Source organism: Talpa occidentalis, unplaced genomic scaffold, assembly GCF_014898055.3.
Source record: "Talpa occidentalis isolate TD23 unplaced genomic scaffold, MPIMG_talOcc4v2.1 talOcc4.16, whole genome shotgun sequence".
NCBI classification, from domain to species: domain Eukaryota; kingdom Metazoa; phylum Chordata; class Mammalia; order Eulipotyphla; family Talpidae; genus Talpa; species Talpa occidentalis.
Genome location: NW_023601653.1, coordinates 84,728,983 through 84,742,879, shown reverse-complemented (window position 1 = coordinate 84,742,879; position 13,897 = coordinate 84,728,983). Strand labels below are relative to the sequence as shown.

The 13,897-nt window shown below is 38.5% G+C and overlaps 1 protein-coding gene across 3 annotated transcripts in view; it reads right to left on the bottom strand.

Moving 5' to 3' along the window:
* The window catches only part of MON2 (MON2 homolog, regulator of endosome-to-Golgi trafficking), a 62,502-nt gene that overhangs the window by 31,582 nt on the left and 17,023 nt on the right, over positions 1-13,897 (bottom strand). For all 3 annotated transcript variants that reach the window (XM_037515102.1, XM_037515103.2, XM_054696743.1), the window contains 13 exons: positions 13,191-13,316; positions 11,873-12,067; positions 9,815-9,939; positions 8,633-8,769; positions 7,477-7,630; positions 6,702-6,934; positions 5,421-5,502; positions 4,101-4,285; positions 3,283-3,395; positions 2,848-2,952; positions 2,400-2,480; positions 2,249-2,322; positions 2,068-2,158 (listed from right to left, as the gene is read on the bottom strand). In XM_037515102.1, the coding sequence (XP_037370999.1) occupies positions 2,068-2,158; positions 2,249-2,322; positions 2,400-2,480; positions 2,848-2,952; positions 3,283-3,395; positions 4,101-4,285; positions 5,421-5,502; positions 6,702-6,934; positions 7,477-7,630; positions 8,633-8,769; positions 9,815-9,939; positions 11,873-12,067; positions 13,191-13,316 (1,701 nt within the window). The remainder of the gene's footprint in view (positions 1-2,067; positions 2,159-2,248; positions 2,323-2,399; positions 2,481-2,847; positions 2,953-3,282; positions 3,396-4,100; positions 4,286-5,420; positions 5,503-6,701; positions 6,935-7,476; positions 7,631-8,632; positions 8,770-9,814; positions 9,940-11,872; positions 12,068-13,190; positions 13,317-13,897) is intronic.

Sequence of the window (13,897 nt, the reverse complement as noted above, 5' to 3'; positions counted from 1 at the left end):
TCTAGGTCTTACATATGAATGTCAGAAAAACTGAAACAGACAAGAGACCAGGGAAAAGAAGTATGAATCAAAGAATACGGCAGAAATCGGGATTGTCAGCTTAGACATCAATAGAAAAGTAGCAGAGACAGAAGACAAACTGGTCTCCTCAGTTGCTGGCATTTCAACAACCATAACTGGACTCAGTATATAAATAGGGATGTCTAAATTCACATAACTGGGGCCTCCCTGGTGGCACAGGCGGCTGAGCGCAGCACTGTGAAGCTGTCTACAGCCCCTGCAGCGTGGGTTTGATCCAGGCAGGCTGGCGAGAATCCCACATGGCAAAGCAGACCTCTCCTGTCTCGCCTGCTGCTCCCCTCAGCAATGTATTTCTTCAATCTGCCTGTTCTGTTCCTGCTCTGTCACTGGTGAATCCTCTCACCCTCCCGCACATCTGGCCTATACCCCAGTTCTTATATAAATTCACATAATTGGCCCATTAACAGTTTCAGTGATGACATCAATGGGCAACTATCACTAAACCAGTATTAAGAAATGTGGTAAAATATGCTCTTATATAACCAGGCACTAAGGAGTCTACACTATACTATTTACTTAAACTCATACCACCTTAATTGCCACTTAACCATGAACCAAGTAGTTTATAGGCTCCTTGAAAGCAGATATTTTATATCTCCTAGCAATGTCATGTACACAGTAAACATACTGTGTGTTGAGTGAAAACATAAATTTTCAAGCCATTACAATACAAACTTGCTCAGACAGATTTCATTAAGGTACTCTTAAATATAGGTTTGTTGAGAACTAATCTTAGATGTAGGATTACTGAAGAGTCAAGAAATGAATCACTTCATTATATTTTACATTATTTTAATTTGACTTGGGATAACTTATATAGTACATAATTTCAAACACCTGCATGTTTAAGTAATTCTCTAGCTATTTATCATACTATATGAAATTCTGCCCTTATTAGACCTTAATCTTTAATTAAGCTAATCAACCAAGATGACAAGCCACAGAACATAAAATTAAAATTAATAACTTGGCAGGCAACATAATTTTGAGTTGTATAGTTAGATGTTAAATAAGTCACAAGGTGCATTCTCTGCTTTTCAATCATGTTCTGGGTGTCTTCACTCATTTGCAAGTGGTCAAACTATATTTATTAACTTTAAAAGTAGAAAAAATTCCATACTAAATAAATCTTTTTTTTTTTTAAAGATTTATTTATTTATTTATACAAGCACTGGGCACAGTGAGAAGCACAGGAGGGTGAGAGAATCCACCAGAGCCAGAGCGGGGAGCAGAGCAGGCAGAAGGACCGAAGGACACTGCTGAGGGGAGCAGCGGGCGGCAGGAGAGGCCTGCGCACCACGTGGGACCCTCCTCCAGTGGCCGGGGAGCAACCGGGGATTGAACCGGCGCTCAGAGGCTGCGGGCAGCTTCGCAACCCGGCGCTCAACCGCTGCGCCACCGGGGAGGCCCTTATACTAAATAATTTTGAAGATACAAATAAACCCAAATATTCCTTCCGGTATAATAAAAAATATTCTGAATATAGAAAGAAATGTTATTGAATGTCAATATTCAAAAGTACTACTCCTTTAGTCAATGAACAAAGTTAAAATTTAATGTTCAAGGAATGATCATTGACTTCAGAAAGAAATGATTAGCTTCTTATTTTCCCCCTCATAAAGCCATATATTCTTTAATTTAAACCTTGCATTGCCTTAGTCAGAAATTGTAATTCTAAGTATTACTGTGGCTTTATGGAACTCATTCACTAATGTGGTATTGCATTATTCTTTATAAAAATATTTTTAATATCCAATACACAAGAGAATTGGGCACAGTTCAAAATCCTAACACATTTAGGACCTATCACAAACCAAATCACGTTCTCATTCCCCATTCAACAAATAACAATAAATAGTGAAAATCTAGTAGAGCTGTGCTACAACATGCACATCAATCCTATGAGTAGACTCTAAGGTCACGAGGGTACACATTATTTAACTAAATAATGTGCTATATTTAAAACAGAAAGGTACAATATCACACCTTATTATTTCCATAGGCCATATCCATTGCTTCGAGGGATAAGGAGCAAAGCGCGTTTATTAAATGATGCAATGATACATCATCAAGATATCTAAAATAAAAATGAGAAAATAAGACATTACGATATAAAATACACAGCTAATGACAATGTTTCCATCAATTTTGAGAAACTGACTCTTACTGTGAGCTTTCAAATAATCTTGAAAGTATATTGGAAATCACTGGTAAATCTGTCATCACTGCCGTGGTGAGAACCTAAGAGAAGAAGAGAATTGCATGTAAAGTGTAAACTCTCCGGGAAGCATGAGGAGGATGAAATGACTGGTGCTTACTGTGCTGGGTCCTTCCACCGCTCTCCCAGGTTTCAAGGCTCCACCACTGCTTGGCTTTAATCCTAGAATCCACACAAGATGCTGTAAATTAAAAAACAAAAAATCAAAACAAAGACATTTATAAAACTATAGTTAATTCTAATAGAGATCAGTATTAACTTCAACTAAAATTAAAATTAACAGACTTTTAGTTATTAAATTTCAGTCATTAATTAATATTCACACAAAACATTTATTACAGCAAGCACAGGCAATAGAGCTCAGGTTACTTTGGGACATAGCCCATCGCTTTATGGAGCTCGAACCTTGCCTATTTCCTTTCCAACTTCCGCCCTTTATGTTTACTGTATATTCTTTAGGCCTGCCTAAGCACCAACAGGCATTGCTTCATTGTTAGCACTTAGACATGGAAACAACACTAGCCTCCAACCCACAGATGACTACATACCTGCAGGGTTGCCAAGACAAGCTGCCATGATGTTCCAAGAACAGCCCCATGGCAGTGAGCCAGGTTTAGTAAAGTCCTCATACACTGGATATTTTTGGAAGTTAACTATATTCAAAAAAAGGATATATTTGTAAGAAATGTTATGTATTCTTGAAAGTTAGAAGCCTGTAAAAGCAGCATTACATAAGCAAAAGAAATCTTAGTAAAAAATAAAAACATTAAGAAAATAGAATTGGATGGTTGTGCATAGAACAAATTCATCTGTTGTCATTATAGCTGGTTATGATGTCAACGAGCAAAGTGACTCATTTCTTCTAAAGGTATCATACAGGGCAAAGAAAGTCAATATAAAATAAATTGTGGCAAACACAGAAATAAAAGGCACAAAAGGGTTTGTTAATTCACAGGTAACCAAGAAAAGCACAAGTATTTTACCATGACTGTCCCTTGAGGCTGGACTGCCAGAGGTTGACCAACTGCTACAACTTGCTGGTGAGATTCACTTGATGGACTTATCATCATAACACTCTGACCCTGAATGGAATATGCTAGAACACAGAGAAAAACTAGCTAAATAAACTTATAAAGTTGCATTCAAAATAACTGTATTTTAAAACAATAAATAATAAACTAAGTTCAACTATGTCACTTACTTAGTTGCACATAAACTATATGCAAACATTTTTAAAACTCAGGAGGTACAAAAACCAAGTGTTAAGCAAATATTAAATAATTTTCTAAATAACTTTTTGAAATTATAAAACTTTGGTAGAATTCATGAGCAAAACAATAAGTATTTTGACCATCTACTTTCAGTAAACTTTTCTAGTTGAGATGAATACTCACATTTTCAGTTTGAAACTTAGTATTAATATTGAAATACATTCATAGGCTATGTAGCAAATTTGCAAAGCATTGCAATGCTTTCAAAGCATTCAAAAACAAAAATCTGAAAGTTAACTGATTCTAATAGCATTGGTTCCATTAAAAAAAAAAAAACAACTATCACCTTTCAGCATTATATAATAGTATGCAAAGAATTTCCAGATTTATATTCTTTCATCCTCATGAGTACTGTTTAAAATGGATGTTGGTCTCTCCACCCACACTCCGTAAAAGAGGTGGAAGGAAATGAGGCCCGGGGACATTGCTCTCTCACAGAGCTCACAGAGCAGCTAAGGCTTGAAATCAAAGGGTCCGCAACTGTCACTCTGCACTGTGCCCCCACCCAGAAGCCACCAGCCGAGTCTTACCCTTGTTGGACAGTGTGGCAGCAGTGGTGGTGTTCAGCACGGTGAGCGCATAGTGGGGAGGCAGGGAACCTTTGCATATTGCAGTGATAAAGGCATCTCTTGAAGTTACAAGGCCTAGTCTTCCACAAAGAGCAGCCATAGTCAGTTCAGCTTTTAAAATGTTCTCAGTGGCAGCTTCATCTGTGCTGAAAAGTTAAAGTATTTAATATTAATTATTTATTAACTATTGTTTTTAATTACAATGTAAGCATGATGTAGAATTAGTTATTCAATGAAGTTTTAAGACATCTCTACAAAAATATTATCAAAATAAATATACTTAAAAAGGAATTGTAACTATAATATCTGAAAATTTAAACTTGGTAAAAGCAATATATGATATACACACTATTGAAGAAAATGGTGCAGAACTTAGATTTGACTTAAATCATTTAAAATCCGGGGGCCTTGGGGTTATGCCTCAGCGCCATTACCATGGCAGCTTGGGATAGATCCCCAGCCAGGGAGCTACCCTCATGGTGCAGCAGACCTCTCCTGTCTCCCCGCTGCTCCCCTCAGCAGTGGATTTCAGTCAGTCTGCCTGTTCTGTTCCCCACTCTGTCTCTGGTGACTCCTCTCACCCCCCCCCGCCCCCCCGCACCTCGGGCCTGCACCCCAGAGCTCTAGTACGCAAAATAAATAAAAACAAATCTTTTAGGGCCTCCCTGGTGGCGCAGCGGTTGAGCGCTGGGTTGCGAAGCTGCCCGCAGCCTCTGCAGTGCTGGTTCGATTCCCGGCTGTTCCCCGACCACCAGGGGAGGGTCCCACATGGCGCGCAGACCCCTCCTGCCGCCCGCTGCTCCCCTCAGCAGTGTCCTTCTGTCCTTCTGCCTGCTCTGCTCCCCGCTCTGGCTCTGGTGAATTCTCTCACCCTCCCACGCTTCTGACTGTACCCAGTGCTTGTATAAATAAATAAATAAAATCTTTAAAAACAAACAAACAAACAAAAAAAAACACAAATCTTTTAAAAAATATTTAAAATCTGTAAATTGCACAATTCTGGAAAACATCAAATAAATTGAATAATATAACTATCACCACTAAAAGTAGTACTCTTTCAAAGTCTAAAATGAAAAAGGCATTCTGCAACCCCATGCTGACAATTCTACTGTGGCACATGGCAAATTTGGGGTGGGGTGAGGGACAGCAGCAAGAGAGTAACATGCTACACATATGAAAATTAATATTAGAAATGATTCTTAGGACAAACATAAGGAAACCATTTTAGTGTTTGGTTTTGGAACTGCCACCCACTATATAAAACTCGCAAAGCCCTGATACCTGGCATCGAGGAGGAGCGAGAGTGCAGCGAGCAGACCACACCAACAGGCGTTCACCATCTCCTCCCACACAGCTCTGCTGCCTTCAAGGAGAAAATGCACAATACTTAATGGCAATCACAGAGATCACAGTATTTAACAATACGTCCAATTCTAGAATCTCCCTGGTCATTTAAAAATATATGAAATAGTCCCTCGACAACTCAATTATGAAATACTAAAGCTCTAGTATTTAAAATATATCGAAAGTGGGCCTCCCTGGTGGCACAAGGGTAAGTTAAGGCACAACCTATGAAGCTATCTGCAGCCTCTGCAGCATGAGTTCGATCCCCAGCCGGCAAGGGAGCTACCCACATGACGCAGCAGACCCTTCCTGTCTCGCCCGTTGCTCCCTTCAGCAGTGTGTTTCAGTCATTCTGCCTGTTCTGCCTCCCGCTCTGTCTCTGGTGAATCCTCTCAACCCCCGCATCTCTGGCCTGTACCCCAGCTTTTGTATGCATAAATAATCTTTAAAAAAATAAAATATATCGAAACTTAAAAACCACACTATATGTTTAAAATTAAAGAACTCTTAAGAATAGATTTCAAAATATCAACAATAAGATATTTTGGTACAAAAGGTAACTGATATCTTGAATACACATGATATGCACCTACATACACAACATAATGTAATATACACAGACATAATCACGTGTCTCTCCCCTCCCCTCCCCTGGCCATACTCCGCATATGCGACCAGCTAAGAGCAAGGCGGCGTGAGAATGGGACGAGGCAGGAGACAGGTAATACACACAGTGGGGATCAAACAGAAGGAAGTACATGAGGAAAATGGGATCAGATTTCTTACTTTGGAGAAAGGAATTACAAACGTGTAGTTCAAAATAAACCATGTGGGATGAAGAAGGGGAGAATGTGGCGTGACCTCAGGGCAGCTGACACAGAGACCGATTCTCCTCAACTGCAGAGAGCTGGGGACTTGAAAGTGTTTGTTTTTTCTATCAAGCAGCAAGCTGCACACCCAGGGCCCATGTATTCACTTCCAGATACTTTCTACTCTAAAAACAGCCAAGACTCCTTGGAAAAATACGTGACTCCCAGGATGGAAAATCCAAGATGAACTTGGAAAATGCGAAAATGCTAGGGGACCTGTAATGTTCTGTTGCATCGGACAGCAAGGCAGTGCTCCGAAGATGACACACGCTATTATTTTTGCAACTTCTCTGTAAATTTTAAATAATTCAAAATAAAAATTAAAAATACAGAACCATAATTAACATACCAATTTCCTTATCCATTTGGTCTGAGGCTGACTGTAATTCTTGTTGTTCTGACGACTGTGTGGGTGAGGAAGCCGCTTCAGTGACACCCTGGCACTCTGCTTCAGTCTCTCCCAACTCTCCGTCAATCATACTAGTGATTCCACGGACAAGATCCAGCAGACAATGAAATGCCACAGACATGGCATAACCTTCTGGTATAGTCGGGGGCTCAACTTTGTCCAACATCTCTAGACTGAAATTACAAAAAAAATCAGAATGCCAATGCACAGCCACAATGACGAAACTATATAAAGCTGTTTCCATGCTATGTAGACTACAGAAGGTGGTATTAGTAGAACAGCAAAGGCAAATGGACATTATGGAATTTATAATATACATTTTATACACAGAGAATCCCGAAAGGTAGATACATCACTACTTCCGATTGGTAGATAAGGAAACTGAGATTTTTAAAAAGGTAAATTAATTTGCCTTAGGAAACGCAGTGTTAGAAAATCTAAGTCCAAGGGGCCTGAAGTCAAGACATACACTTAAACCAAAAAGCTGTGTGTAAAGAAACCGTTCTGCTTTACAATGCTATTAGCAGACTAGGAACAGTACAAAAGAAAACAGCCCTAGATAAAATTCTCAAAATATAACAAAAGAAAATTGGTTCTAAAATGCATTAAAAATACTACGTCTAAAATTTAAAATATAATGCAGAAAAAAAGTTTCAGGATAAAATATCATCCCCATCAATATCAGACCTTACAAAATAATGCTATCACTACTTACTAAGTGGCTTTAGCACTGCCTTGTACTGTTATAGTTAGAATAGGTATCCAAGTTCCTCTATATTCAAAGGCTGGTAGCAAAGTAACACCTCCACCAATACCCAGCATTCCTGAGTTAGCTGGTGCTGAGACGGGGCCACCTGAGTTATTGTTTCCTATTAGATGAAAAGAAGAAAGCAAAGATACCATTTATTACTTAATTATAAAATTATAAATAAAAAATAATATCCAAACACCTGGTTAACTTAAAAAAATTGTGCTACAGCAGTATATGTCACACAAATAAATCACTATAAATCCTATCTTGGCTATTAGAAATGCTCCCTGTTAGGCCTCCCCTTGTGGTGCAGCGGTTGAGCCCTGGGCTGCGAAGCTGCCCGCAGCCTCTGCAGTGCCGGTTTGATCCCCGGCCGCCGGGCGAGACGCCCACATGGCGTGCAGACCTCTCCTGCCGCCCGCTGCTCCCCTCAGCAGTGTGTTTCATCAGTCTGCCTGTTCTGTTCCCTGCTCTGTCTCTGGTGAATCCTCTCACCCTCCTGCGCTTCTGACTGTACCCAGTGCTTGTATAAATTTAAAAAAAAAAAAAAAAAAAGAAAGAAAAAGAAATGCTCCCTGTTACCCTAAAACATCATTTCTTTTTCTATATAAAAAAGTACTTGTGAGTAAAATACTGACAAGCTTTGTTACTTACCTTTCATTGGATCATGTTTATCAGTGATGGGAATAAAGAATAAAAAAGACCACTAATCAGATAGGAAAAAGTGGAAGAAAAAGGAATGAAAAGGAATACAAGAATTTACAGATTGATTGCCAAACAAATGTAAATCAAGTCCCCTATTTTGTTGCAAGAGAGACTAAAAGGCCTTTCAAAGTAGCAAACCCTTTAAAGACAGAAATCAAATGAAGAGTCTCCTAAATTGAAGATTAGCATCTAAATTTTTGTCCTTATGTGATTAGAGGAACAGGAAGTGTATCATAGAAGGGAGTACAGCTGCCTCTGTGAGAGAAAACTATGCAAGTGTAAGTCTTTACTATCAGCCTATTTACTAGGTAATCCAAATTTCTCTAGTCATAGGAGTTCTATAAAATAATCTCTCAGAATAGTGAATACTATATATTATGGCAGAATATAAACAAAAGCATGAATAAGGCTTTACCAGCTTGGTTTGCTGAGACAGGATTTCCAGTAGGAGGAACGAGAAACAAGGACTGGATAAAAGAGCCCAGTGCATTGACAATGTCACGGAAAACCTTGGTAGAGTGCTGCTTCATGTCATAGGACTGACAAAACGACCTGTGAAATAAGTTTAAATGTTTCTGGGACAAATAGTTGGATATATCAAACAATTAAACACATTTCATAACAAGTAATGTTGACAAACCAGTCCCAAAGCTATATTTAAACCTTCAGCACAACATCATATTAAGCACTTAATTCTGCAACCTGGGCCATGACAATAAGGCAGAGTCTTCATCTATTCCTTAGCAACTGATGTTCAAAGTTCTCAAAACCTTAATAGTTATTTTTCATCATTCTATGTTCAACAGCCTTAAAATGTATTCAAACTTAACATCTGAAGATACGGAAATAAAATTAATTGCTTTATTGGAAAAAAACTTCATACTTGAGTGATTTTACTAACTTAGGACATAGGTTGAGATTGAGGTCAATGTTGTAAAAAACTGATCTTCAACACATTAACTCAGTAAATTTGAACTGATGGTGATGAAAGAAGGTGGAAGTTTATTGGGGTGGGGACAGGTGTGATTACTGAGTCATTTAAACAACTATGAAGTGTCTGGGAATTGAAGGTGTGGGCAGAGAAGATGATCAGTTACAGAAAACCAACCCAACCTGATTCCAGAGCGATAACGAATTCCACAAAGTAATTTCATCAAAGCACAGTATACAAGGATACCTCTTGCTCTGGCAAAATGCAGATCTTGCCCTAAGACTGCCAGCCTGTGTTTATGAAGCATCTCTTCTTAATAAACCTGCCCTTTCAAAATGCAGCCTTTGCCAACATGTGCCTATGCAAACATCGTTTTCATCTTTTTCCTTAATAAAAATGCCAGTGTCACTGAATGGGGACTCTGCTGATCATTGTTAGAGGAAGCCAACAACCCCACTCACTGTACCCCAACAATGGCAATCACTGACCACATGTTTTGCCACCTGTCAGTTGTTTTCCACACCTACAAACCTACCTTTCCCATACACATACAAAACACAATTTCCTTGCTAGGAAATCATGAATATTTAGGAACAAGTATTTAAACTCTTCCTGTTAGCACAAACATTAACCTGTCCATTTAACAAAATATTGCTGAGATTTTACCTTAATAGCTGAGGCTGCACACAGAGTCTGTGTATTGATTCCACTGCAACAGCTCGCAGCCACTGTGGTTTATCTGCATCCAGAAATTTTACCAGAAGCGACAGAAATATCTCACATTCAGTTACCTAAAAAGTGTAAGATTATATTTCTTTAGATCTAAGATAAGGATTACAAATTGCATTCTTATTAGTGCTAAGGACAAAACAATAAAATCTTTTAACGTTAAATAAATTAAAATTCTAATAGGGAATAGAGAAGAGGAGGGGAAAGCAATCATCTACGGAAAAGCGACAGCAGCGATGAGGTCTCCCTCCCAAAAGCACCGTCAGAGAAGCAGAGGGCTGGAGGTGGCGGTGCAGGCCCTCCGCGGGCAAGGTTCTTCTACTCCCGAAGCGCGGGCCTGATCCTGACCCCAGCAGCTGCAGTGGCGGCTTCTCCAGGAAGGCGCCTCCCTGCTGTGTCAGTTAGCTGGCCCTGCCCTATAGCTTTAGGCTTCTTCTGATCTCTAGGGTCAAAAGCCAGGAGGAGTTTCTCTCTGTCACCCGATCTGGGTTGCCATAAGATTCTGTTTTTATGTGTGCTCAAGATTCCCTCTCCCATCACCAGCCCACTGTGCTGCTCTGGTGGGCTGCGGGCTTATTCCGGCAATGTGTGCACTGCTTGCGGGGGAGGGGGGTATTATACAATTAGCACTATAAAACTTCTATTTTGAGTTTTGTAACTCTGTGGCATTTCAGATGCTAGTGTTCCTGTACTTCATTGTACTGAATGAAAGGACTATGTTGAATAAACCAGGGATTACTTTAAAAAATCAGTGCTCTCAGAACACATCCCTGAAAACTCACACTAGTAAGACTGGGTTGTCGGAAAAGGCATGATGGACTCCGTCACGGCTTTTCTGACAACCCACGACACGATGAATCGTTTCTCCTGATCTTGTGGAAAGCACCGCGCCCCATCACGTCGCCCGCACTCTGGGCGGGAGCACATAGCGCGTGAACTGCGGCCAGGCCGCATGCGCTGCCCAGCGGTGGCAATACCACTTTCCTTTACCTTCTTTTGCTGCTTAACAAGAAAGATGCATAAGTCAAAGGATGTTTGCTGTGTATTTTCTAGCAGGTAAACAAGAAGGAATCTACAGCAATGGTCAGATACAGGAGATGTGAAGTATGTACAACAAGATCTGGTACAGTTTTGCTTTATTACTGCTAATTAGCTATTATTACTATTGTTATTAATAAAAACCAACTCATCTGCAAGCTCTCTGTAAATAATTAATGTTGAAAGCACATTCTTGAGATTACTCACTGAATGTCTAATGAGTGAATGAATCAACAAAAGGCGACCAGTTTATTAAAAGGTTAATGGGCCTCTGGGAGGGAGGTAAGAGTGACGCTGACACAGTAATTGCTGGGCCCAACTGAGTCTTCCGTGGACACCTGGTGCAGCAGGTGACTGGCTATTTTAGCTGGGGACACCCCGGAATAAGTGAACATACGTGAGGCAAAGAATTTGGGGAATATAGGAGCCTTTGGGATGTCAGCCCAAAGTCTTCAGAGCTGGTATGTTCTAATTCCTGTCAGTATCTTTAACTGGCTGTTAATAGCAGCTATGAGAACAAAGTAGCTTGGACAACTACAAACCACTTTATCCTCAGACCACTCGTGACCAGGCAAGTCATAAGACAGAGGTTTGTCATTGTCCTAAGCACCATACACCTGAAAAGCACTAGCTGAGAAATCAGATGGCTCAGATAGTTTATCTACCAACTCCGTGGATGATAACAAGCCAGGTAACCTTTTCATAAAGGATAAGAAGTACTTAACATCTTCCTAAGAAATCAAATGAGAAAACTATAAAACATCCCTTAAACATGATAAAATGCCATACAAATGCATAAACCAGCAATGTTTTCCTGACCAAAATGACCTCTGTTTAGATATGGAACTTAAATAGTTATGCTAGTGACCTACTGGGCATCAGCTATTATCTACTGAAGCTTTAATATTAGTTAAAATTAGTTGATATTTATAAGAGCATATAAAAATGAGTACTTACCAGAAGACTATAGAATTGCTTGATCAGAACAGATACTACTCTCAGCAAACGCATGCATATAGGAAAATATGGTTTTTCAACTGGTGCTGGCGAAGATGAAGTGGCAGAACCTTGTCTGAACTTTATATTTGGAGAAAAAAGCTTTATCACAAGAGGACATACCCTTTCTTTGAGGAGGAAACTAAATTCCTGATGCTATTTGCAAATGTAGAAAAAAAGAAAAAATAGAATTAATTAGGTTTGTGCTTAAAGCTTCGAAAACAGTCTCACTAGTATATACAACTTCTGAATAATCGATAGGAATAATTAATTTTATTATAAGTTTACAGAGGTTACACACAATTCTGAAGTTTGTATTGCACTTAAGAGCATAAGATAAAAATATTAACTTTTTAAGAAGTTTTAAAAAGAATCTAAATTAAAAAGAAACATTTAATAATTTTAGATTTATGTTTGCTTATAACCAGGAGCTTTAAGTTTAGAAGGACATTAGCTATTAAAAATATAAAAAAAACAGAAGAAAATAGATTACCAAAATTCAAACAGATAAACTATTTAAAATAGGCAGCAAAGAGAAAAACTAAGAAACTATCTACATAAAACTGAAATCAATTTTGGACTTTAGTTTCTTACAAATAACTTTGTTTTAAAACATTTTGTAAAGCACATTAAATTTATTGGGCCTCCCTGGTGGCGCAGCGGTTGAGTGCTGGACTGCGAAGCTGACCGCAGCCTCTGCAGCACCGGTTCCCCTCCCCGGCCGCCAGGCGAGGGTCCCACATGGCGCGTAGACCTCTCCTGCCGCCGCTGCTCCCCTCAGCAGTGTATTTCGTCAGTCTGCCTGTTCTGTTCCCCACTCTGGCTCTGGTAGATTCTCTCACCCTCCCGCACTTCTGACTGTACCCAGTGCTTGTATAAATAAATAAATAAATAAATAAATAAGTCTTTTTTTTTTTTTAAAAAAAATTTATTAAGCACCTACTACTTCTTTTTCCCTTAAATTCTTTAAAAGCACAGCATATAAAAAGTCAACAAAAGCAAGTAAAGTCAACAACCTTTTCTTTAACCTGCCAAATATTATAAAAATAGCTCAAATGCCACATTCCCTCATATACCATAGACTAGAAAATGACTGACCGTAGAGTCTCTAGAGATTCCTTCTAGTATTAACATTTCAAAATGCTAGAGAACTATAAAAATCTTAAGGAGATAATTCTTGGCATCTTTCAACCTGGAAAAAAACAGATGCTGCTATCTTGAAAAAAATCTGTGAAAAATTTAAAGATTAATTTTGTCACAAACACTACCAATGGCTTACTTGTAAAAAGACTTGTGGGAAATCATTCAGGACGGACTCAAGTAATTCAAGGCCAAATGTTCGAGTCATTTCTGTCATGCCTACTAGCCAGTAAGGGGCATCAGCGTTAACCAACTGACAAAGGTCCTGAAAAAAATAAGTCAAACAATACATAAAAAATAAACAAACGATCACAGACTGGAATGAAATGTCTTTTTCAAAACTTATAGTTCATAAAATTGAAAAAATTTCTCTTATGTAGTAGTTTTGACTCCTTAGAAACTAAGCATTGCAAATTCAAATTTTAACAAATTGCTTGATTAACCATATAGTAAACTTATAATCATATAACTATAAACAATATATGAAATATACAAATAAACAGTTAATCTAACTTTGCTTTAAAGAAAAACTGCTTAAAATAACCCTTTAATCCAAATGAATAAAATTTACAATGCAGATGAATATTATATTACTTTAAAGACTTATTTATGACAAGTGATATGAAAATTAGGTATTTGTATACCAACCTACATTAAGTAGGCTAGAAGATTTTCACTAAAATTTTCCTTGTTGAAGGAATTATTTGGTATAGACAAGCAATCCTAATACATCTATTTTCTAGTTCAATTCATTTTATTCTCTTAAAGTAAGACACAACATTTGATCATGTCAATTAGCAACAGATGATTTTTAATGTTTTAGAATATTTCTGAAATACCATTTTA